The sequence below is a fragment of the Phyllostomus hastatus genome, unplaced genomic scaffold (assembly GCF_019186645.2).
Source record: "Phyllostomus hastatus isolate PE091 unplaced genomic scaffold, TTU_PhHast_1.1 phas_contig_524, whole genome shotgun sequence".
In the NCBI taxonomy this organism is placed as follows: domain Eukaryota; kingdom Metazoa; phylum Chordata; class Mammalia; order Chiroptera; family Phyllostomidae; genus Phyllostomus; species Phyllostomus hastatus.
Window position 1 is genome coordinate 14,086,097 of NW_025333900.1, and position 23,001 is coordinate 14,109,097.

At 35.8% G+C, this 23,001-nt stretch overlaps 1 protein-coding gene across 11 annotated transcripts in view; it reads left to right on the forward strand.

The window, feature by feature from the left end:
* Nucleotides 1-23,001, forward strand: part of EVI5 (ecotropic viral integration site 5) — a 211,714-nt gene that overhangs the window by 40,079 nt on the left and 148,634 nt on the right. For 10 of the 11 annotated variants that reach the window (XM_045847085.1, XM_045847078.1, XM_045847076.1 and 7 more), the window contains 4 exons: nucleotides 2,831-3,060; nucleotides 17,840-18,029; nucleotides 18,673-18,897; nucleotides 19,709-19,783. In XM_045847085.1, coding sequence (XP_045703041.1) covers nucleotides 2,912-3,060; nucleotides 17,840-18,029; nucleotides 18,673-18,897; nucleotides 19,709-19,783 — 639 coding nt within the window. In that variant the 5' untranslated portion in view covers nucleotides 2,831-2,911. Of the gene's footprint in view, nucleotides 1-2,830; nucleotides 3,061-11,871; nucleotides 11,952-17,839; nucleotides 18,030-18,672; nucleotides 18,898-19,708; nucleotides 19,784-23,001 lie in introns of those variants that run through there. The other variant, XM_045847081.1, reaches the window with a different exon arrangement.

Sequence of the window (23,001 nt, forward strand, 5' to 3'; positions counted from 1 at the left end):
TAGATTTTGGATTGAAAATTGGAATCTTTAAAAGCAGGCCTTTGGAAGTTAAGAGTATCCTTGTAAGTTGTGATAACATAGAAAGTAATAAAGGAATCATAATTTTTTCTCATGGGAGATACTCAAATATTACACTAATATCTAAGGCTTTTACTAAACTTTATATTTATTTCATTAGGATTTTACTTGTTTAGAGAAGTTTTATGTTCACAGCAAAATTGAGTGGAAAGTACAGAGATTTCCCTGCCCTTCCCATTTATCAGCATTCTCTGCTGGTATGGTACCTGTGTTACAATTGATGAACCTTCATTGACCCATCATAATCACCCACAGTCCATAGTTTATGTTACAGTTTACTGTTGGCGTTGTACATTCTGTGTGTTTGGACAAATGTATAGTGACAAGTATGCATCGTTACGGTATCATAGAGAGTACTTTCACTGCCGTAAAAATCTTCTGTGCTCTGCCTGTTTGCTCCTCCCCTCTCCCCAGCTCCTGGCACCCACTGATCCTTTTTTGCTGTCTCCATAGTTTTGCTTTTTCCAGAATGTCATATAGTTGGAACCATACATTATGTAGCTTTTTCAGGTTGACTAAGCCCTTTTAAAATTGAGATAGAATTCACATACCATAGAATTCACTCCTTTAAAGTGTACAGTTTGGTGGCATTTGGTATGTTCACAAGGTTGTATAACCATGACTACGGTCCAATCCCAGAACATTTCCATCACTCCAAAAAGAAACTGACACCCCTTAGCAGTCATTTCCCTGTTCTTTGTCCCTCAGTCCCTCGAACCACTGATCTAATTTCTGTCTCTGGATTTGCATATTCTGGACATGGAATAATACACTATGTGCTTTTTGTGTCTAATTACTAAGCCCTTCTAATAATGTTTTAACCTTTTCAAAGTATGTTAATGCTTAAAAATAATTTCATAACACCTCTGTGAGGTGGATAGGAACTTTGTGACATATCGCATTGTGAGATTTATTCTGTCTTCATGACCTCAGTTTACCATAGGATGAAGGAAAAGAGGCTTAGAGACAGCAGAGTGGGGATTTGGAAAAGTAAAGGAAAAATGGGACATGATGATATATAAAAAGTAATTCAGTCCTGTGAGCTTTCTTAGCACCATGGGTATTAAACTTTATTAAAGTGCAACTGCAGTTAAATGCTCCAGTTATATTTAAGAGTTTAAAATTTAAAGATGGGTTGTTGAGCCCTCTTCAATAGTTAAAGACTAAATCTTGTTCTAGCAAGGTTGAAAGGGTGCCAGGACTCTGCCCCTGGTCATTCTAACTAAATGGAAGCCAGTTGCTACATTACGCAGAAGGGGTATGATACATTTATTTGTTTTAATAAATAGCAAAATGTTTTAATAATGAAGAATTTTGCCTTTGCTGCAATTATCTTGAGCAGAGGACTTTTATATAGTGCAAATTGAAAGCACTAATTCTTGAACATTATATGTATTTCTGAATTAATGATATTAGTAAAAAGTAACATTTTTCTATAAATTTTATATAAGTCTTCTGCCTTAAAATATAGTGTACCCTTAAGATACAAATTAGTGCCATCTTCACAATTGAATTTGTAGTTGTAACTGTGTAGAAAAAATCAGTAGGGTAACAAATCACAGTAGGCTATCTTATTGTCTGCCATGGCTCCAGCCATTTCCTGGACGGTAATTCCCCATAACGGTAGTTCTGGCTAAATTATTCCATGGTTCCTATCTGGTCTTTTGCCCTGATGAGGACTTCTTTTACTAGGAAGTCTAAATAATCTGCCCCAGGGTTCTTTTCCTTGGGTCTCATACTTATCTCGCCTTTATTGGGGATTCTTCCCTCAGTAGTAAGCACCCTCTGATCTCCTGTATAATACCATTCCCAAGGGAAGTAAGTTCTAAAAGGGGAAAGTTATTGAAAGTGAAAAGAAATAAAGTTATCCCTAGATTAATTAAACTCCTATTAAATCTTTGTCTTTACAGTTCCAGCTTCACGTTGAGTTGCACAACTCTGACCTTAGACTCTCTTTTCCATATTATCCTTTCCCTACATTGACTTGTCGGGCTGAGTTGACATGGTGGAAGTGGGTGTAGAGGGATAGAAAGAGAGAGCTCTGTGTGTATTGAGGTGAGGAAGCCTAGGGCAATCCGAGAGGATAATAGTATCTGCCAAGATAGTACTGGTAGGATTTTTATTTGTGTGTATGTATTAGTGGGGTTTTAAAAAATATTTTATTAATTTTTTAGAGAGAGGGGAAGGGAAGGAGAAAGAGGGAGAGAAACATTGATGGTGGAGAGAAACATTGATCTGTTGCCTCTCAGATGCCCCCAACTGGGGACCTGGTCCACAACCCAGGCATGTGCCCCAACCTGCGACCTTTTGGTACTCGTTGGTTTCTGCACTTGTCCCAGGTTCCAGAACAGAGTAACAATGAGGACCAAGGTACCACTGTGTTTTTAATACTTGTAACTGAAACAAAATTTTCATAAGATAATGTATCTTTATATTAATATGTTCTGTTCTATTTTTTAAAAATCCTAGTGTTACCTATGAAATTGGTTTTATCAGTCCCTGATGGATTTTAACCTGTATTTTGGAAAACACTTTTAGTTTGTTCATGCTGTGGAACTGAAACATTCCAAAAGCTGGATGTTATTTAGGATAATTATTGCTAAAATAGGTTTTACTTTTATCACCTCAAAGAGAATAACTTGATGGTGGTTATCAGGTAAAAGTTAACAGGATTATCAAGTTCTTGGTAATGAATACCAAGAACTAAATACAAATTAATTAAAATGCATGTAACTTTTATTTTTATCCTTAGGTGGCGACAGACAAGGTTGCCGAAAAGCTGAGTTCTACTCTCTCATGGGTGAAGAACACAGTATCATACACTGTCAGTCAGATGGCAAGTCAGGTGGCAAGTCCATCTGCTTCATTACACACTACATCCTCATCTACCACACTGTCAACGCCAGCCCTTTCACCCTCTTCCCCGTCACAGTTGAGTCCAGATGACTTAGAACTCCTGGCTAAACTGGAGGAACAAAATAGGTGAGTGAAGTTGCATGGCTTTTCTCTCTTCAGTTATCATACAACCACATCCATTCACATACGTTTATATACCATAATCAAATTTTTAAATATTTACACATATTTAGAATTTTATTTTCTGTTTTTTGGCTCATTGTTTATTGGAATTACTTAACATTGTGCATGTCTTTTTTTTTGAAGAGTTAGTTTTAAAACTAACGTTGGACTAAAATTTCTTCTGGGTCAGATAGCTTTAGATACTTACTTTCTTAATATAGAATATTCCCTAAATTCTTCTGAATTTTAGGAAAAACTTAAAGGCAAATGAAACCACCATTTTTCTTTTAAACTCTCTTAAGTAATCCCTTTTGGTTAAATGGTAAAATAATTTAATCTGGGTGGATGTCAGATTTGTGTTTTAGAATGGGAAATCTCTTCATAAATTTATTCATAGAAGGCAAAGTATCCTTTTCTGTTGATGGTTATGAAATTATTGTTTACTCTGTTGGGAATGTGTACTTTGGACTCTGCATCCTTTTACTGTATTTTCAAAAGCTCTTTAGGACATCTCTAAAAGAATTATTGGAAGAGTATCCTCTTGTGTTCAGTCAAGGTATATACCACCCTTCACTTTAAGGCTAATAAGAGAGATAATTTCTAACAGCTTTTTTGATATGTAATTGACATAATAAAAAATACATATAGTTTGGGTATATATTTTGATAGTTTTATCATGAAATTATCACCAGAATCAAGAAAATTAATATATCCCACCCCCAAAATAAAGAAAATTAATATATCTATTATCCCCCTTCCCATCGTCAGGAAGCCATTGACCTGTTTTCAATCACTAAATTAGTTTGCATTTTCTAGAATTTTATAGAAATGGAATCATGTAGTACGTACTGTTCTTTAGTGGATTTTTTTTCATTCAACAAAATTATTTTGAGAGTCATCCATGTTGTAGCTTTTTATTATTTAGTAGTATTCCATTGTATGGGTATATCACAGTTTATCTACTCATCTGTTGTTATGAAATGCTGTAAACATTTGTGTACGGATTGCTGTTGGCAGTATGGATGTTTTAATGATGTTAATTCTTTCAATCCATGAACACAGTATTTGCTTCCCCTTATCTGTATCTCCAATTTCTTTCTTACAATTTCCCATATAGTTCTTTTACATCCTTGGTTAAATTAAAAAAATGTATGTATATATATTTTTTACATATATATATATAAACATATATATGTTTTGATCCTCACCTGAGGATATGTTTATTGATTTGAGAGAGAAAGATTGAGGTGAGAGAGAACATTGGTTCTTGCTGGATCTGGTTTGGTAATATTTTGTTGAAGATTTTAGGGTCTATGTTGATCAGGGATATTGGCTTATAATTTTCTTTCCCTGTAGTGTCTTTATCTGGTTTTGGAATTAGGATAATGCTGGCTATGTAAAAAGAGCTTGGGAGTCTTCCCTTCTCTTAAATTTTTTGAATAGTTTCAAAAGGATAGGTATTAATTCTTTGACTGTTGGTAAAATTCTCCTGTGAAGCCATCTGGTCCAGGGCTTTTGTTTGTTGGGAGTTTTTTGATTACTGCATCAGTTTCACTAGTTATTGTAGGAGGCCATTCTGCATGGCATGGGCCCAGCTCCCACCCGGAGATGCACAGGACCCGCACCCATGGATAGGTTCTCCCATGGGGAATCAGGCCTGCAATGTGCCTAGGCCGCTTTGAGTCTTGCTCTTGCTAAAAAACTCCCTTACCCTGAATTGAGGACATTTACTGCAAAATAACTTCCTAAAAACCATCCTAAACCTTCCAAGGACCAGTGTAACTGGTTCAACCACTTTTGCCTTTTCATTTGCAAATGTCCCTCTTCTGTGATGTGATTAGCAGCATTGGCTCCTTTGTTTTCTGTATAAGGTAACCACCTAAAGAGAGCCTGTGCATAGTTAATGAGGACTTTCATGTAATGTGCCAAGAAACCCAATAAAGGCCTGTCACGGCAAGGGCCAAGGCTTTTGCTCCCCTTGAGAGAAAAGCAGTACTGTCCCTTTTCCTCCACTGGACTCGGTAGTCCATGTGAATGTTTCATTTCATCCATAATGACGTGGATACTGCGGGCCGGTGTCTGCATCAAGTTATCAGTCTATTCAGATTCTCTGATTCTTCCTGAACCAGTTTTGGAATATTGCACATTTCTAGGAGTTTATCCATTTCCTCTATATTGTCCAGTTGTTGGCATATACTTGTTCATACTATTTTCTTAAAATTCTTTATATTTCTTTGGTGTCAGTTTTTACTTCTTCTCTTTGACTTCTGATTTTATTTATTTGGCTCCTTTCTTTTTCTTGATGAGTCTGGTTAAAGGATGTCAGTCTTGTTTATCTTTTCAAAGAACCAGCTCTTGGTTTGATTGATCTTTGGTATTTTTTTTTTTTAGACTCTTATTTTGTTTTTTTCTTTTCTGATCTTTATTATTTCCTTTCTTCTACTCACTTTGGACTTTGTTTTTTTCTAGTTTTCTAAAGTGTAAAGCTAGATTGTTTATTTGAGATATTTCTTGGGATAGGCCTTTAATGCTATGAATTTTCCTCTTAGGACTGTTTTTGCTGTGTCCCATAGGTTTTGAGTTACTGTGTTTCCATTTTCATTTATTTCAAGCTGTCTTTTGATTTCCTCCTTGATCACATTGTTAATCCATTCATTGTTTAGTAACATGTTATTTAGCCTCCATGTCTTTGTATGTTTTTCAGGTTTTTTTCCTATGATAGATTTGTGTCAGTCAGAGAAGATGCTTGATATGATAAAACTTCTTAAACTTACTGAGATTAATTTTGTGTTTTAACATGTGGTCTATCCTATAAAATGTTCCATATGCACTTGAAAAGAATGTATACTCTGCTGCTTTGGGCTGAAATGCTCTGAAGATATTATTTAAATCCATTTGACCTGGTGCGTCATTTCAGGCTACTGTTTCCTTGTTGATTTTCTTTGAGTTACTATATCTCAAAGAAAATATATATCTAGTGATATCAGTGGGATGTTAAAATACCCTACTATGACTGTATTACTGTCAGTGTCTCCCTTTATGTTCATCAAGATTTGCTTAACTTATTTAGGTGCTCCTCTGTTGGGTGCATAAATATTTACAAAAGTTGTATCTTCATGTTAGATTGTTCTCATTATCATTATGTAGTGACCTTTTTTGTCTATTATAGCCTTTATTCTATTTTTATTTAAAACAATTTTTAGTTGAATTTATTGAGGTGACATTGGTTTATAAAACCATCATACATGTTTCAAGTGTACAACTCAATGAAACATCAAATGCACACTGCAAAGTTTTGTTTTAAAACTTCTTGGTCAGAGATAAGTATTGCTACCTCAGCTTTTTTTTTTTTTTTAATTTCCATTTGTGTGAAATGTCTTTTTCCATGTCTTTACTTTTAGTTTGTGTGTATCTTTCATTCTGAGATGGGTTTCTTGTAAACAGCACATACAATGTATATGCTTTGGCAAAGTATATGCCAAAGTATATGAGTCTTGCTTTTTAATCCATTCAACTACACTTTGTCTTTTGATTGGAGCATTTACACCATTTACATTTAAAGTGATTATTGGTAGATATGAAGTTATTGCCATTTTATTCTTTTAACTAGGCTCCTCTCTTCCTTCTCCACCTCCACTCCTCCCCCTTCCTCTCCTCCTTCTCTTCTTTCTTACAGAAGACCCTTTAACATAGTTTGGTGGTAACAAACTCTTGTAGCTTATTCTTATCTGGAAATCTCTATTTCTCCTTCAATTTTTTTTATTATTCTTTAATTATATTTTTTCCATTACAATTTATACCTCCAACAATCACCGTGCTGTTGTCCATGTCCATTGAGTACCTTTTCTTTAGAATTGCTGGGTAAAGTAGTCTTGGTTGTAGGCCCTTGCTTTTCATCACTTTGAAGATCTCATGCCAGTCCCTTCTTGCCTGAAATGTTTCTGTTGAGAAATCAGCTAACAGTCTTACGGGAAAGGTAACTGTTTTTATCTTGCTACCTCTAAGATCCTATCTTTGCCTTTGCCTTTTACCCTTTTATTATGATGTGTCTTGGTGTGGGCCTTTTAGGGTTAATTTGTTTGGGACTCTGCACTTTCTGGGCTTGTGTCTTTTTCCCTCACCAGGTTAGGGAAGTTTTTAGCCATTCTTTCTTCAAATAGGTTATTGATCCATTACTCTCTCTTTCCTCCTTCAGGTACCTCAATGATGTGGATGTTACTGTGTTTCATGTTGTCCCAAAGTTCCCTTAAACTACCCTTGTTTTTTAAAGTTCTTTTTTCTTTTTGCAGCTCTGATTAGGTGTTTTATGTTGGGAAGACAAGGGTCTTCCAATCATTGATTTGATCCTCTGCTTCATTAAACCTTCTAGTATTCCTTCTAATGTATTCTTCATTTTAGATATTTTATTCTTAATTTCTGACTGGTTCTGTTTTATGATTTCTGTGTCTTTTTCCGTGCTATTGTAGTTCTTACTAAGTCCTTGAGCATCCTTATAACTCTTTTTGGAAACTCTTTCTCATATCAAAGCAATATATAGATTTGATGCAATTCCTATCAAAGTACCAATGGCGTATTTCACAAAACTAGAACAGATATTTCAAAAAAGTATATGAAATCACAAAAGACCCAGAATAGCCACAGCCATCTTGAGAAAGAACAAAGTTGGAGCAGTCACACTACCTAATATCAAACTATACTACAAAGCCATAGTAATAAAAACAGCATGGTATTGGCATAAAAGCATACATAGATCAATGGGACAGAATTGAGAATAAAAAATAAACCCATGCCTTTATGGTCAATTAATATTTGACAAAGGAGGCAAGATATACAATGGTGTAAAGACAGTCTATTCAATAAATGGTTTCAGGAAAATTGAAGACATGTGCAAAAAGATGAAATTAGAGCACCTTCTTAAACTATACACAAGAATAAGTTCAAAATGGATTAAAGACTTAAATGTAAGACTCAAAAATGATAAAAAATACTGGAAGAAAACACAGGGAGTAAAATCTCAGACATTTTTTATAGCAGTGTTTTTTCTGATATATCTTCTTAGGCATGGTAAACAAAGAAAAGATAAACAAATGGGACTATAGGAAACTAAAAAGTTTTTGCACAGCAAAGGAAACCATCAACAAAAATGAAGAGAAAACCCACTGAATGGGAGAACATATTGAATATATCTGCCAATGATACATATGATAAGTAAGGGGTTAATTTCCAAAATTTATGAAGAACTTATAAAACTCAATACCAAAAAAAAACAATCCGACTTCTGGCCAAGATGGAGGTGTAGGTAGACACACTGTGCCTCCTCACACAACCAAAATAAGAACAACAATAATTTAGAGATAAAATAACAACTAGAACTGATAGAAAACTGAACTGTATGGAAGTCGCACAACCAAGGAATTAAAATAGACACATTCATCCAGACCAGTAGGAGGGCAGAGTCGGGCAGCCAGGTGGAGGGGGGTCGAGGCACAAAAAGTGGAGGCACCAGGCGCGTAAGGCATCACGGGCAAGATCACAGCAGTCAGACCCTGGGTGCGCAGGCGGTGGCTCGTAGACCCCGGGTGCGGGGTGGCAAAGGGCAGGCCCAGCAAGGTGGCGACTGTGAAGCGAGGCACTTCGCACAAGGTGGATGACTGACTAGGCGGTTGCACATTCGCGCTCAGATAAACCACGCAAAATTAGGGAGCGAGACAGACCAAGCAGCTCAGGGTCCCAGCACTGGGTTGCTGGGCAATAAAGCTTCAAATCACTGATTGAAAACACCTGTGGGTGTTGAGATGCCAGGAGAGACTCCCTGCCTCACAGGAGAGTTTGTTGGAGAGACCCAGAGGGTCCTAGAATGCACACAAACCCACTCACATGGGCATCAGCACCAGAAGGGCCCAGTTTGCTTGGGGGAAGCAGTGGAAGGGACTGAAATCCGACAGAGAGTGTAGCAAACACCATTGTTCCCTCTGGGCCCCCGCCCCCACATTCAACAACACAACCCAGCGACTGCGTTGCTCTGCCCTGGTGAACACCTAAGGCTCCGCCCCTCACTATGTAACAGGCGCGACCAGAACAACAATAAAAAAAATGGCTCAAACAAGCACAAATGAAAGCCTCAGAGCCAATACTTTTAAGTGACCAAGAGATAGCCAACCTATCAGATGCACAGTTCAAAGCACTAGTGATCAGGATGCTCACAGAACTGGTTGATTTTGGTCACAAATTAGATGAAAAAATGAAGGCTACACTAAGTGAAATGAAGAAAAATGAACAGGAAACCAACAGTGATGGAAGGAAAACTGGGTCTCAAATCAATGGTGTGGACCAGAAGGAAGAAAGAAACAACTGAACAGAAAAGAATGAAGAAATAAGAATTCAAAAACATGAGAAGAGGCTTAGGAACCTCCAGGACATCTTTAAATGTTCCAACATCTGAATTATAGGGGTACCAGAAGGGGAAGAGGAAGAGCAACAAATGGAAAAGTTCTTTGAACAAATAATAAAGGAGAACTTCCCCAACCTGGCAAAGGAAATAGACTTGCAGGAAGTCCAGGAAGCTCAGAGAGTCCCAAAGAAGGTAAAGCCAAGGAGGAACACACCAAGGTACATCATAATTCCATTAGCCAAGATTAAAATGAAGGAGAGAATTCTAGAAGCAGCAAGAGATAAGGGGACAGCAACCTACAAAGGAGTTCCCATCAGACTGTCATCTGATTTCTCAAAAGAGACATTACAGGCAAAAAGGGGCTGGAAAGAAGTATTCCAAGTCATGAAAGACAAGGACCTATATCCCAGATTAATCTGTCCAGCAAAGCTATCATTTAGAATAGAAGGGCAGATAAAGTGCTTCCCAGATAAGGTCAAGTTAAAGGAGTTCATCATCACCAAGCCCTTATTATATGAAATGTTAAAGGGACTTATCTAAGAAAAAGAAGATCAAAAACATGTACAGTGAAATGACAGCAAACTCACAATCATTAACAACCACACCTAAAACAAAAACAAACTAAGCAAACAACTGGAACAGGAACAGAACCACAGAAATGGAGATCACATGGAGGGTTAGCAACAGGGGAGTGGGAGGAGGAGAGAGGGGGGAAAAAGGTACAGAGAATAAGTAGCATAGATGGTAGGTAGAAAATAGACAGGGGGAGGGCAAGAATAATATTGGAAATGTAGAAGCTAAAGAAGTTACGACACACGGACATGAACTAAAGTGGGGGGATATGGATGGGAAAGGGTGTGCAGGGTGGAAGGGAATAAAGGGGAAGAAATGGGACAACTGTAATAGCATAATCAATAAAATATATTTCAAAAACCCAAACAATCCAATTTAAAAATGGGCAAAGGAACTGAATAGAGACTTCTCCAAAGAGGACTTATAGATGGCCCATAGACATATGAAAAGATGCTCAATGTCACTAATCACCAGATAAATGCAAATTAAAACCACAATGAGATATCACCTCACACCTGTCAGAATGGCTATCATCAGAAAATCAACAAACAACAAGTGCTGGCAAGGTGTGGAGGAAAGGGAACCCTAGTGCCCTATTGGTGAGAATTCAGACTGGTACGGCCACTGTGGAAAACAGTATGGAATTTCCTCAAAAAACTAAAAATGCATCTGTCTTTTGACCCAGCGACTTTACTGCTGGCAATCTACCCTAAGAATCTCAAGTCACCAATTCATAAGAACTTATGCACCCCTATGTTCATAGCAGCACTATTTACAATAGCGAAGTGCTGGAGACAGCCTAAGTGCCCATCAGTACATGAGTGGATCAAAAAACTGTGGTACATTTTTGTAATGGAGTACTATGCGGCAGAAGGAAAGAAAGGAACTCCTACCTTTTGCGACAGCATGGGTAGAACTGGAGAGCATTATGCTAAGTGAAATAAACCAGGCAGTGAAAGCCAAATACCATAAGATCTCACCTGTAAAAGGAATCTAATGAACAAAATAAACTAACAAGCAAAATAGAGCCAGAGGCATGGAAACAAGGAACAGACTGATAGTGATCACAGGGGAGGGGGAGGAGGACAATGGTGGAAAGAAGGGGAAGGGACTAGTCAGAGAGCATGCATGACCTTTGGACATGATGGATGATAATGTGGGGACTGACTTTGGGGGTGGGGTGGGTGGAGGAGGGCAACGGGGAAAAATTGGGACAATTGTAATAGAATAACAATAAAAAAATTTTTAAAAAAGTCTCTCTCTCTCTATCTCCCCACCCCCATCCTCCTTCTCTTTGCCCACCTCCTCTTCCCCTCTCTCCCCACCTTCAGTTACTGAAATTCAGAAGCTATGGGAAGGATTTTTGTGTAGAGAATGGGGGAATGTAGTGACTTTTTTTTTTTTGCCTTAGAAGAACAATCCTAGTGGAAAAAACATCTCTCTGATTCCAGTAAAAAATAAAATGACAGGGAGCATTTTGAGACACAACTACTACTTATAGCAGTGGAGTTTGTTTTTTTTTTAGTTTTTTTCTTTCTCCTCCCCAAATATAAATAAGTCTCTTATTGTTTTATGTAACTGTCTTTAATTCAGAATGTAAAAAAAGTCAGTATTTTAGAAAATTAAAATTTGAGAAAAATGAAAATATCAAATTCTATAAAAATACCTTTTTTCTTCCTATAATTTTACTGCAGTTACCACTTTTGAAAAATAAGAGCATGTGGCAATCCAGAAAGATGTGGTTATATGGTTCAATACAATGTCAAAGTTCTGTTTGATGAAGGTTAATAATTCATAGCCATGAAGTTGAAATGGGAGCTAATTTTTTCTGTGTTTTTTCAAAATACGAAAACAATGTGCTTTCAGCCTTGGAAGAGATGAATTTAACAAGGTATGGTTCAAGTGGAATAGCAGTGCATTTTAATTAAGGACATGAATGTTGCTGATTTAAATTTTGAGTGAGCCATTGTGTGGTTTAAAAGTTTGGCATAGCAACCATGTTTGTTTCCTTTTACCTTCTATTATTTTAATCAGATTTTGCCTTTTAACAGATTTGGGGGCTGAGATATGAGGATGAGGAGATGGAAAGGCTCTTTTAAATGAAAGTAAATACTTTATTTTTTGATATGATGAACAGGAATGTTTGAAACTTTAATTTATATATCTTTGTACTTTTTATTTTTTGTTAAGGTTAAGAGGAATGTTTGAATCTTTAATTTATATATTTTTGTACCATCCATTATGGTAGGCTGCTAGCCATATGTGGCAAATGAGCACCTGAAATTTGACTGATCTTAATTAACTATGATGTGCTCTAAGAGTAAAATAATACACCAGATTTTGAAGAGTTGATTTAAAATAAAGATTGTCTCATTAACTAAGAAAATTTCATTACATGTTAAAGTGATATTTTGACTATATTTGATAAAATATTAAAATTAATTATGCCTGTTTCTTTTTAATTTAAATACAGCTACTAAAATATTTAAAATTATGTAAGAGGTTTGCATTATGGTTCTGTTAGACAGTACTGATCTAGGTAATATTTAATCTTAATGTTTATAATTTTACCACCACAATATTGGTACCTCAGTTTTCCTGAGGATATACCCTATTACATAGCTATGAACATAAGGAAGTAAAAAACGGGTATTTTCAAGTCTCTGTGTTAAAAAGTCATGTAATTTTAATCATAGGAGATGCCTTCAGATTTTTACTCGAACACTTAATTTTTCTTTACTTTGAGGATTGTTTAAAATTTTTATCAGTTGTCTGATTTCCTAAGGAATTTGATGACAAAATCACCTAAAAGAATTTCTTTTACTACTCTTTCTGTTGCAACTAGCTTAGCTTCCTATCATCTTTTTTTAAATCAATAAGTACAAGAAGTGAAGTCTGCCTGGAATTGTCTGTCTGGAATTTCTGTATTTAAAGTTATCTCTAAACCATTGGTTTCTGATGAGAATATTTGGAAGAGGGGCTGTAAAACACGTTTTTTCACCTTCTCCAAGATCTGATCTTGAAGAAACAAAACCACGAGAAAAACCATAGTGCTTTAAAAACTGAGATCTCCCTGTCACGTGGGTACCTCTCTTCTCAGTTGTCGCTGACTTTTTTCCAGTGCTAGTTCCTTGTGCTTTTTCTTAATTCTCCTTACTTTGTTTCTGTTGCTCTGAGACACGATTTTATGCTTGATGATGTTGATGTAGAAGACTGTGACTCCTTTCTGAGTTAGAAAGGAGTATTTTATTGCCACTGATTTGCCTTTCTTTGAGCTAGCAAGTTGCTGTCTTTTCCCCAGCATATTTATATCCTGTGTCTTTGGTGTAATATTACAAAGGGATGTTTGAAAAGTTGCGCCCTCTGCAGTTAAGTGCTAGTATTTAGTTTACCAGGTGTTTTTTTCATATAGTAGTTTTCTTCCTTAACTTTCTTAGATCCTTCCTTAGCTTTTTATAAATTGTCTTAGCAGTGTACACATTACTAAATGGGATGTTAATCTGTTACTGTTTATCCTTCTCTCTTAGTTCTGGTATCCATAGGAAAGCATTAGGCTGAGTACAATAGGGGATTTAGAAAGTTTACTATCAAATCTTCATAAATAATTGCCAAATTTTTATTTGTAGGTTTCTCCTCTCTTCTGAGCTTCAGACTTATCTTTTCATCTCCTGTGCTTCTTATCTACGTAGTTGTAAGCACTTCGAGCTCCAAATACTTAAAAGAGAACTCATTCTTTTTCCTCTTCTTCTTTGTGTTTTTCAGTCGTAGTATCACAGAGAGGCTTTTTCTTTGATGTTTATCAAATACGTGTTGCCACAAGCTACTCTTTTTTTCCCTTGTATGCCCATCATGAAGTGCGCACTCTGCCATTTTCCTTATGTAGGGCATCCTCTTGGTGAGGAGAAGGTTCAATTCCCAGTAGCAAAGATATGGTAAAGGTAGACCCAAACTACTGTATCCAGTAGCATATTCCCCCTTTATCAATTTAGTCTTTAGTCCTATCCATCAGGGAAGAAATGCCTTCTCTCTGACAAGTCTTCTAAGCTTCTGGAAGCAACCAATTCTGGACTTTACTTATCCTTGATACTATTTGAAGTCCACCCAATAATTGACTTCCGCACTCCCATCTTAGATAATGTGGAACTGTACCTATTTTGAATGTTACCCTTATAGCTGGAACTACTCTAACAGAAACTTGGAGTTGCTTAGTTAGGAGACTGAAGATTATGTATTGCACAGCTAGTAGACCAGCCTCTGATATCTTAGTCTGGCAGTGTTCTGAGAGGGTGAATAAGCTTGGGTTTGTGAATTATTTGTAATAGTGGCAGATAAGAAATGGCTAGGAGGCCACATAAATTTATGGGTATGCCTTTGGTTATATCATACAATATTCCTGCCAGGTCAGTATTTTTTCCTTTAATCGGATACATTTTTTGTATCATAACGAAATTATAATGGGTCAGGAAGGTAAGTTTATTGTAATAAATCCATGCAAGTCAGTGAATGTATGTGCTCTGGGAAAAGGAAAATAAGTAAGTCTTGAATAGACTTCTCAATAGCCTGTAGACCTATGACCAATGCTGCATTACCAATTTCCCAGTTGCCAGGCTCAAATTTTTGGAAACTGTTGATTTTTTCAGGCAGCGTGCACCCTCCACTACCATATCAGAATATTTTAATTATCTTGAAACTAGGTGACGATCTCTTTAGGAGTCTTCCTGAGTTGTTTCATTATAGCTTTTTGCAATAAGGAATAAAAATATGTGATTCTAACTACATATTCTATAAACTATGTAGAATTTATAGAATGTATATTGTTTTTAAAAAATTTTTATTTATTTATTTTAGAGAGAGGAGAAGGGAGGGAGAAAGTGAGCTAGAGAAACATCAATGTGTGGTTGCCTCTTGGACGCCCTCTACTGGGGACCTGGCCTTCAACCCAGGCATGTGCCCTGACTGGGAATCGAACCGACAACCATTTGGTTTGCAACAGGCACTTAATCCACTGACCTACACCAGCCAGGGCTGAGCATGTTTTATATGCTTATTGCCACTTGTCTATCCTCCTTGGAGGAATGTCTATTCTGATTCTTTATCCATTTTTCAATTGGGTTGTCTTTTTATTACTGAGTTGTAAGAGTTCTTTATACATTCTAGATACAAGTCTTATGTGTTGTAAGACTTATGGGTTTGGTCCCTGGTCGACGTGCCTACAAGAGGCAACTGCTCGATGTTTCTCTCACACGTCAATGTTTCTGTCCTTTTCTTTCCCCCTCCCTAACCCTCTCTGTAAAAATTATTTATTTTTACATAAATACTTTACAAGTAAAGTATTTACTTTACTTCACTTTACAAGTAAAATATTTGGGGAAAAAAAGAGTTCTTCATATATTTTGGGTACCAGTCTTGTTGTGTGTATATGTGTGTATAAATAAAATAAAATATATTATTTTAAGTCTATGACTTAACCTTTTTGTTTTCTTAATGGTATCTTTGGAAGGACAGAGCATTTTAAGTTTGCAGTCTAACTTATTATATATTTAGTTTTTTCCTTTAATCCTCACCAAGGATATGTTTGGTTTTAGAGAGAAAGAGGAAGGGGGAGAAAGAGAAACATTGATTTGAGAAAGAAATATCGATCGGTTGCCTCCTGTACATGCCCTGACAAGGGACTGAACCCACTACCCAGCTACGTGCCCTGACTGGGAGTCAAACCCAGAACCTTTCGGTGCATGCGAGGATGCTCCAACCAGCTGAGCTACCTAGTCAGGGCTGAAGTCCCAATTTATTTTTTAAACAATTTTTTCTTTTTTGGTTAGTATTTCCTTTTCTCCCACTAACAAATTTTGTCTACTCAAAGTATGAAGACTTTTTCTTACTTTTTTCAAGAACTTTTATAGTTTTCATTTTTATATCAGTCCTATTATCCATTTTGAATCATTTTTGTATGTCATGTAAGTTAAAGCAGGGGGAATATCTTTAAATAATGTGATGTCTTGGAATATTTCATTTGTAAATATTTCTCACAGTTTTGTATGTTTATATGTTATTTCAGTTGCCTCTGAAAGTGAATTGCTTAACCTTTTTCTGTAACCCACCAGTGAATTTCACTTGGCTTTTCTTGTTTATCCTGCAAGTTGCACTTTGGTAATCTGAGACCTTTCTGACTCCCTAAAATCCTCCTCTTTAGGTACCTTTATGTTTATATGCCCATTCTATCTCAAATTTAGGTTTAGCTTAGGAAATATATTCTTTTAAATTGAATGTCTCCCTGTTGATGGTATTGATACAGTTTAATTATTTGACATACAGCAAGCATTCATTAAATAATTAAGTGAAATGAAGACCTTAGGTTTAGGTTATTCTAGTAAAGTTTATTTCTCTATTCCATTTGTAATTCTTAGGGTTTAGAATTATATATAAAATTACTTATATTTAAATTATTGTTGCCATGAAAATGTATTAAAGGATCTCAGGTATAAGGATAGTAGTTGTTTAATTTGTATTATTGTTATTGACTATGACATATCTTGAATTTGGAGGGGTTTTTTTTAATATCGAGGGTTTTCATTTTACTTCAGTTTGGTCAATATTTTATGTACTTTATACTAAACTAAGTGCCTTTAGGGATAAAAAGATGAGTAAGATATAAATCTATCTTATCTGCTAAATAGTTTTTGACCCAAATGATTTTTCTTCTGTTTTAGTTTTTAATATATCATAAATTAGTATAGCATTTCTTGTACCCTAAGCACATCACTTTCTGAAGGACTTACTGGAAGTGAGTAGCAGCCGAGATCAAGAACAATTAGATGTTTTAGGACCCTTATTTTGAATGACATATAATTTATATCTTTATAATGATAGAGCCACATTTTCCAATCTTTTTTTATAGTCTTGTGTATATGTGAAAGAAACAATGGATTTGATGTGATGAGTCGTGGAATGGATCTCTAAAATTATCTTACTCCATCTTTCTACAGATGAGGGTTGCAAAATAAAAGGCCAGCAGGAGAAGTCTCAGTTTAACAGTGCAAGCCCATCGATAAATTATAGCTGTTAGATAGAAGTGAGTTTTTGGGAGACTGAGTGGATTAAAGCTCCTACTCACTACACCCTGTTGTTTCTGTGCATGAATATGAGCCCAGTTTCATCCTGTTTTATTTTTCAAAAGAATCCAGATTTATAAGTAAATACAAATGTATATGTGTATAAAGAAATAAATGAAAACTTCCAGTTTTAGTATAGTATTGATCAGTTTTTTATACAAACACTGCATGGGCCAAACAAAACACTTTTTGTTTTAGGCAGACTAATTATGCATGGGTGAAGCAAAATATAAAAAGAGAAGGGATTTGGTTAATTTGTGTGGCTTTTCCTTACTTTTTTAGCCCTGGACACATTGTAAACATAATAGGATCATTTCTTCAGTAGAATTTCTCATAGCTCTTCCAAGTGCAGTTTCTTTTTTCCTGAAGCCCTCCCAGCCACTTTTCTCATCAGATTCTCCCAATTTGAATTTTCAGTGGAGATGAAGGGAAATTATAATGGGACTGATGGGACTAAAATATTTAATATAACTTACTATTTCAGATTTTGAAATTACTATGCTTAGATGAAAAATATAGCAGTAATTTTATAGATGCCAGCCAAATATTATTGAAATTATGCATATTTTAAAACTGACTAAATTGCTGTAGTGAAGCTCTAAGTATTGTCATTACTTCATTTAGTATTACTGTGAGATTAGATCCTGAGCAATTTTTAATTATGTTTTAGATTGTTAGAGACGGATAGTAAGTCTTTAAAATCTGTAAATGGGTCAAGAAGAAACAGTGGATCCTCTCTTGTATCAAGTTCATCAGCCTCCAGCAACCTCAGCCACCTTGAAGAAGATTCTTGGATACTTTGGGGAAGAATTGTTAACGAATGGGAAGATGTACGCAAAAAGAAGGAAAAGCAAGTTAAGGTATTCATATTGTTTGTTGAAGTTTTTCCTTTTATCCCAAAGGGTATCAGGCATAAATCAATAGAGGATTAAAAATCAGATTCAAGTACTTTCCAGCTACTGTAATAAAGAAGTGTCCTTTATGTGTTTTCATTTATTTGTGTCCATAGTAGTTTTGATTCATGGACATCAGTTGTTATAGAGGTCTCCTAATTGTAGAAATATATAGGTAAAAGTTATTTTAGAAATTAAATTCTGTCATCTTACTGATTCAGAAATGAAGTTGTGACATCTTTCCTACATCCTTGAATTTTCAGTATTTCACTTTTTTCTTTTGCCTGATAACAGCCCCTTGTAAAATGATGATTACTACCATTCACAGCTCTGCAGATTATCAAATCCGTAGTGCCTTTAGAGGTCATGCTTTGAGATTTCAAGAATTTATCTGTAACATTGTAGCCACTTGCCTGCCCCCCACCAGAACTGGATACATCAAGGGCCAAATCTTAGCCTTGGTTAAAAGATTCCCTAGTTTATATAAGTAGCATTGTGAATTATAATTTTGATAAAGTATTTTCCACTCTACTCTAGCCCCTAATTAGTCGTCTTTGGCTTTCAAGGTAGGAAACTTAATTCATTTTTAAAATTTTACTTTTATTTTTAGGAACTTGTTCGTAAAGGGATACCCCACCATTTTAGAGCAATAGTTTGGCAACTTTTATGCAGTGCACAAAGCATGCCAATTAAGGATCAGTATTCAGAACTCCTGAAAATGACTTCGCCTTGTGAAAAACTGATCCGAAGGGACATTGCTAGAACTTACCCTGAACATAATTTTTTTAAGGAAAAAGATAGCCTTGGACAGGAGGTTTTATTTAATGTAATGAAGGTAAGTTTTATTTATTTACTTTTTAAATGAATTCTCAGAAGGTTGAAATTACACAATTTCCACAATGAAGCATGAACTCTCACCTCAATAATCAGTTGCTTTGGCAGTAAATTTGCCTTTAGCATAATTTTTGCTTTAATTCTGATGCTATATTACTGTCTAGTTTAGAAAACTTATTAGAAGATTTATTACATTGCTTCATATTAGTTGGCTAAGATCAAATAGCCTAGTAATCATTATACATAGAAAGATTCTCTATGAAAATGAATACTTTCTATGAGTTTCACAACCTGGAAGTAGATTTTTCTATTTTCTATGGTGAGTGTTGTTAAGAGCTCTTAGCCCTTAAAAGTGTGTATCACTGTAATTTTTCCTTCAATATTGCCTTTCCCTTTCCATAGTTTCTTTCCCTTCTAGCTACCTCTGTGAAATAATTGATTTCTCATTAAATAATTTCAATTTTGCCAGTACTTTCTTTATATTAACCTACCCTGGTTTTATTTTTATCAGATATACATTTTAAATTACTTTTAAGCTCTCTTACTTTCCTGAGTACAAATTTCTTTCTTTCTTTCTTTCTTTTTTGTCCTTAAAAGCTGTTAGTTTCTCATTGGTAAATTGTCAAAAGAAAATTTTATGTAATAAATCTTTAGCTTTTTAAATATTTATAGGATAACATCTGCAATAAGCAAGAACTTTTCTTAAAAGTATATAGTCTTTAATTTACTTGTTTCACTATCTTTAGGTTTTTAGAGAAGGAAAGTATAATATATCATGTAAAGCATTTTGAAAAATATTTTTTACTTTTTAGGCATATTCTTTAGTGGATCGTGAGGTTGGTTACTGTCAAGGAAGTGCTTTTATAGTTGGATTGTTGCTTATGCAGGTAAGTTAGTACAAGTGTTAAAGGGTCAATTAAGTTTTTTATTAAAGTTGGATTGGAAAATTTAAAGAACATCCTTGTTTTTATTAAGTATAAGTTGCTAGTAGGTATTTTTCTCTAGTCATAATTTAATTAGGAATATTTAGTTTGTACTTGAAAAGATTACTAAAAGTATTGAAAATACCATACAATTGTATCCTTCCACTAAATGAAACTTCAGCTTTTTGGTGTTTACATTTGGACCACAATATTTACTCAAGCCTGTATCTACTTTTAAATCTTAACTTACATGTCAATATTTAAGGAGGAGTTATCTTTTTTCTGCCAAGGAAGACATGATTAAAGTGTTGGTATGAAATCTGATGTTGTATCATGTCTTTGGAAATTATACCGAAAATTTTTTTTTTAAGATTTTATTTATTTATTTATTTTTAGAGAGGGCAGGGAGGGAGAAAGAGAGAGAGAGAGAAACATTAATGTGTGGTTGCTGGGGGCCGTGGCCTGCAACCCAGGTACGTGGCCTGACTGGGAATTGAACCTGCGGCACTTTGGTTCACAGCTGGCGCTCAATCCACTGAGCTACGCCAGCCAGGGCTAATTATACTGAAATTTTGTTTGTCATGTAGCTGAATGCTTGTTATAGGCCCTAAAATATGGGACTCCATCACCCCAGGGTTATAATATATATTTCCATTGACACTGACTTATTTTGGAGTGGGTTTGGGTGGGATGTTTTCAGAAGTCAGTCAGCTTTGAAAGGAAATGCCATAGAGTGTTATCTCTTCAGAGTTGTTAAAATTTTTTTTAAAAACTCATCCTACTCTATATTCAGTCTCAGATTAAAATATGGTCAGAAAAGAAACCTTGTAAATAAATTGATTTGAATTATGTAGGCTGTTTTTTTTTCAACTTAGTTCTATACTGAGTTCTATGAATTTGGGCTAGATTATTTAACCTCTCTCTGGCCTTACCTGGGTGATATTGTCTACTTTCAGATTGTGAGGGCTGTATGAGATAATATGTGTAAAAGCCTAGCATGGTGTTTGGCACATAGTAGATAGGCAATGAAAGTTGAGTGACTTACGAAGATCACATATCATGGTAGATAAAAGCAGGGTAGGGATCAGAAACTGTGTTTCCTGATGCTTCGCTTCAAGTAGCCACAGTTCTACCTGAGTATCAAAACTCTGTGAGTATTAAGAATGTACATATTTCTTTTCTGAGTATCAAAAACCCGATGTCAGTGACACTGGTTTATAATACAATGACTGGTTTTTACTTTGTTTTGTAATAGAAGAACTGCTCCCAGAAGTTGTTATTGCTAAATAACAACTTCTATAAAAATGGGTGCAGGCGCAGGTAGAATGGTAGATGTGGTGGTGTGAGAATGGGGTAATTGTCTTTTAAGCGCTTCTATTAAAAAAATGAAATAGCGCCCTGGCTGGCATAGCTCAGTGGATTGAGCACAGGCTGCGAACCAAAGTGTATCAGGTTTGATTCCCAGTCAGGGTACATGCCTGGGTTGCAGTGATGACCCCCAGCAACCACACATTGATGTTTCTCTCTCTCTCTCTATCTCCCTCCCTTCCCTCTCTAAAAATAAATAAATAAATAAAATCTTTAAAAAAATGAAATAGCAAACAAGGTCATTAGCTTAGAGATGAATGGAAGTTTGAGGACAGACAAGGAAGTCTGAAATGGTCTTGAAAGAGAGTGATTGAATTAAGGCAATAAAATACACCAGACAGCATGAATGATCCACTGAGATTAGGATTCCTGAATTTAAAATGAGGCCAGTCAGCATGGTTAAGTGTTTTTATTTTACTCAGCCATGTTCTTCTGCCTAAATGTAGTATAGAGTTGAATTTATCTAAAAATGGAGTTTTGCAGTTGAAATGATAACTGAGAAGAAAAAAACAAAGTAATTGTGGATTTAAGTGAGTGAATACATATAACAGCAAAGTGAGCACAGGGAAGAGTAGGGAACAGTGTTGTATAAATGAAGGAGAGGACTGCAAGGTCAGATCATTGTAAATACTTTATATTAATCTTCATTGTGTCCCTGTGAAATAAGTGCTATTATTTTACCCATTTGATAGATGGTGAAATTGAGCAGCAGAGAGGTTAAATAATTTGCTGAAGCTCATATAGTGGGATTTGAACCTTAGGTGGTGTGGCTGTAGAGCCTGAGTAACTGCCTGCCAAGATCATTGGAGCAAAGGAAGTCAAAGATGTGCTAGGTCAGGGAATTTTAATCCACATGAAAATAAGTGGGTTTGTGGGGATGACCCAGAGGTTTGTGGATGCTGCAAAAAAGAAGAGTAATGGGAAATGTTTGCTGGTATGTGTTTCAGAGAGAATGGGGGGTTAGTGCTGTGGAATTGGCAGTGAGGTTGAAGAAGGGACATACATCTCTCTATTCCCTGGCTTCTTTCAGTGCTGTGAGGGAGAAAACACCCCAGAGGAGAACCAGGTTTTGTGTGGAACTATTCTTAGGGGAAAGTCAGGTTTCAGTTAGAGGAAGAAGATGAAAGAACATTTGATAAAGGGATTGAGGGTATAGTCAGGATATTTTTATTGGTTGCAGATTATGAGTTCTAGAAAGTGCTGTGGAAGATTTTGGGAAGGTTGGAAGAGGGGTTAGAGTAAGGGAGGAGTAGAATCACAGGATGAGATTCTGGGATGCCGGATTCCTTGCAGTGACTGACTTAAATCAGTGGGGCTGCAGGACTTAATAGGATTAATAAGGATGGTTTGCAAGGCACAGATGTGGCTGTGGGTGTTGGGAGAAAGGAAGGAAGGAAGTACAGGTTTTGCCAAGAGTTATTCTTGGTTCCTTTCATGGTCATGTCAAGGCCAGGAAAATGTGTTATTAGAAGCAGTCTTCAGTTCTTCTCTAGAAGAACACCTAGAGATCCTTTGAGGTTTTCTCTTTTGAAACACACTGGTATAATGTGAGTGAATGAGTATTAGACATTTTTTTTGAGAAAGATGATTTAATAATTTAGATAAATATTATTTGCTTAAGCATTATGTATACCTGCGTAGCTCTTTACAGAGCTTTTACGTTCATTATCTTATTTAATATAATTTTCCAGTTAGTTACATGTTAAGTGTGAAGTTGTTACCAATTACAGATTCTTTGAAAACTTACTTTACAAGTTCTTGTAACATGTACACCATATGCCTTCTGCTCAGAACGTTCAAAAGGGTTCCTTCCC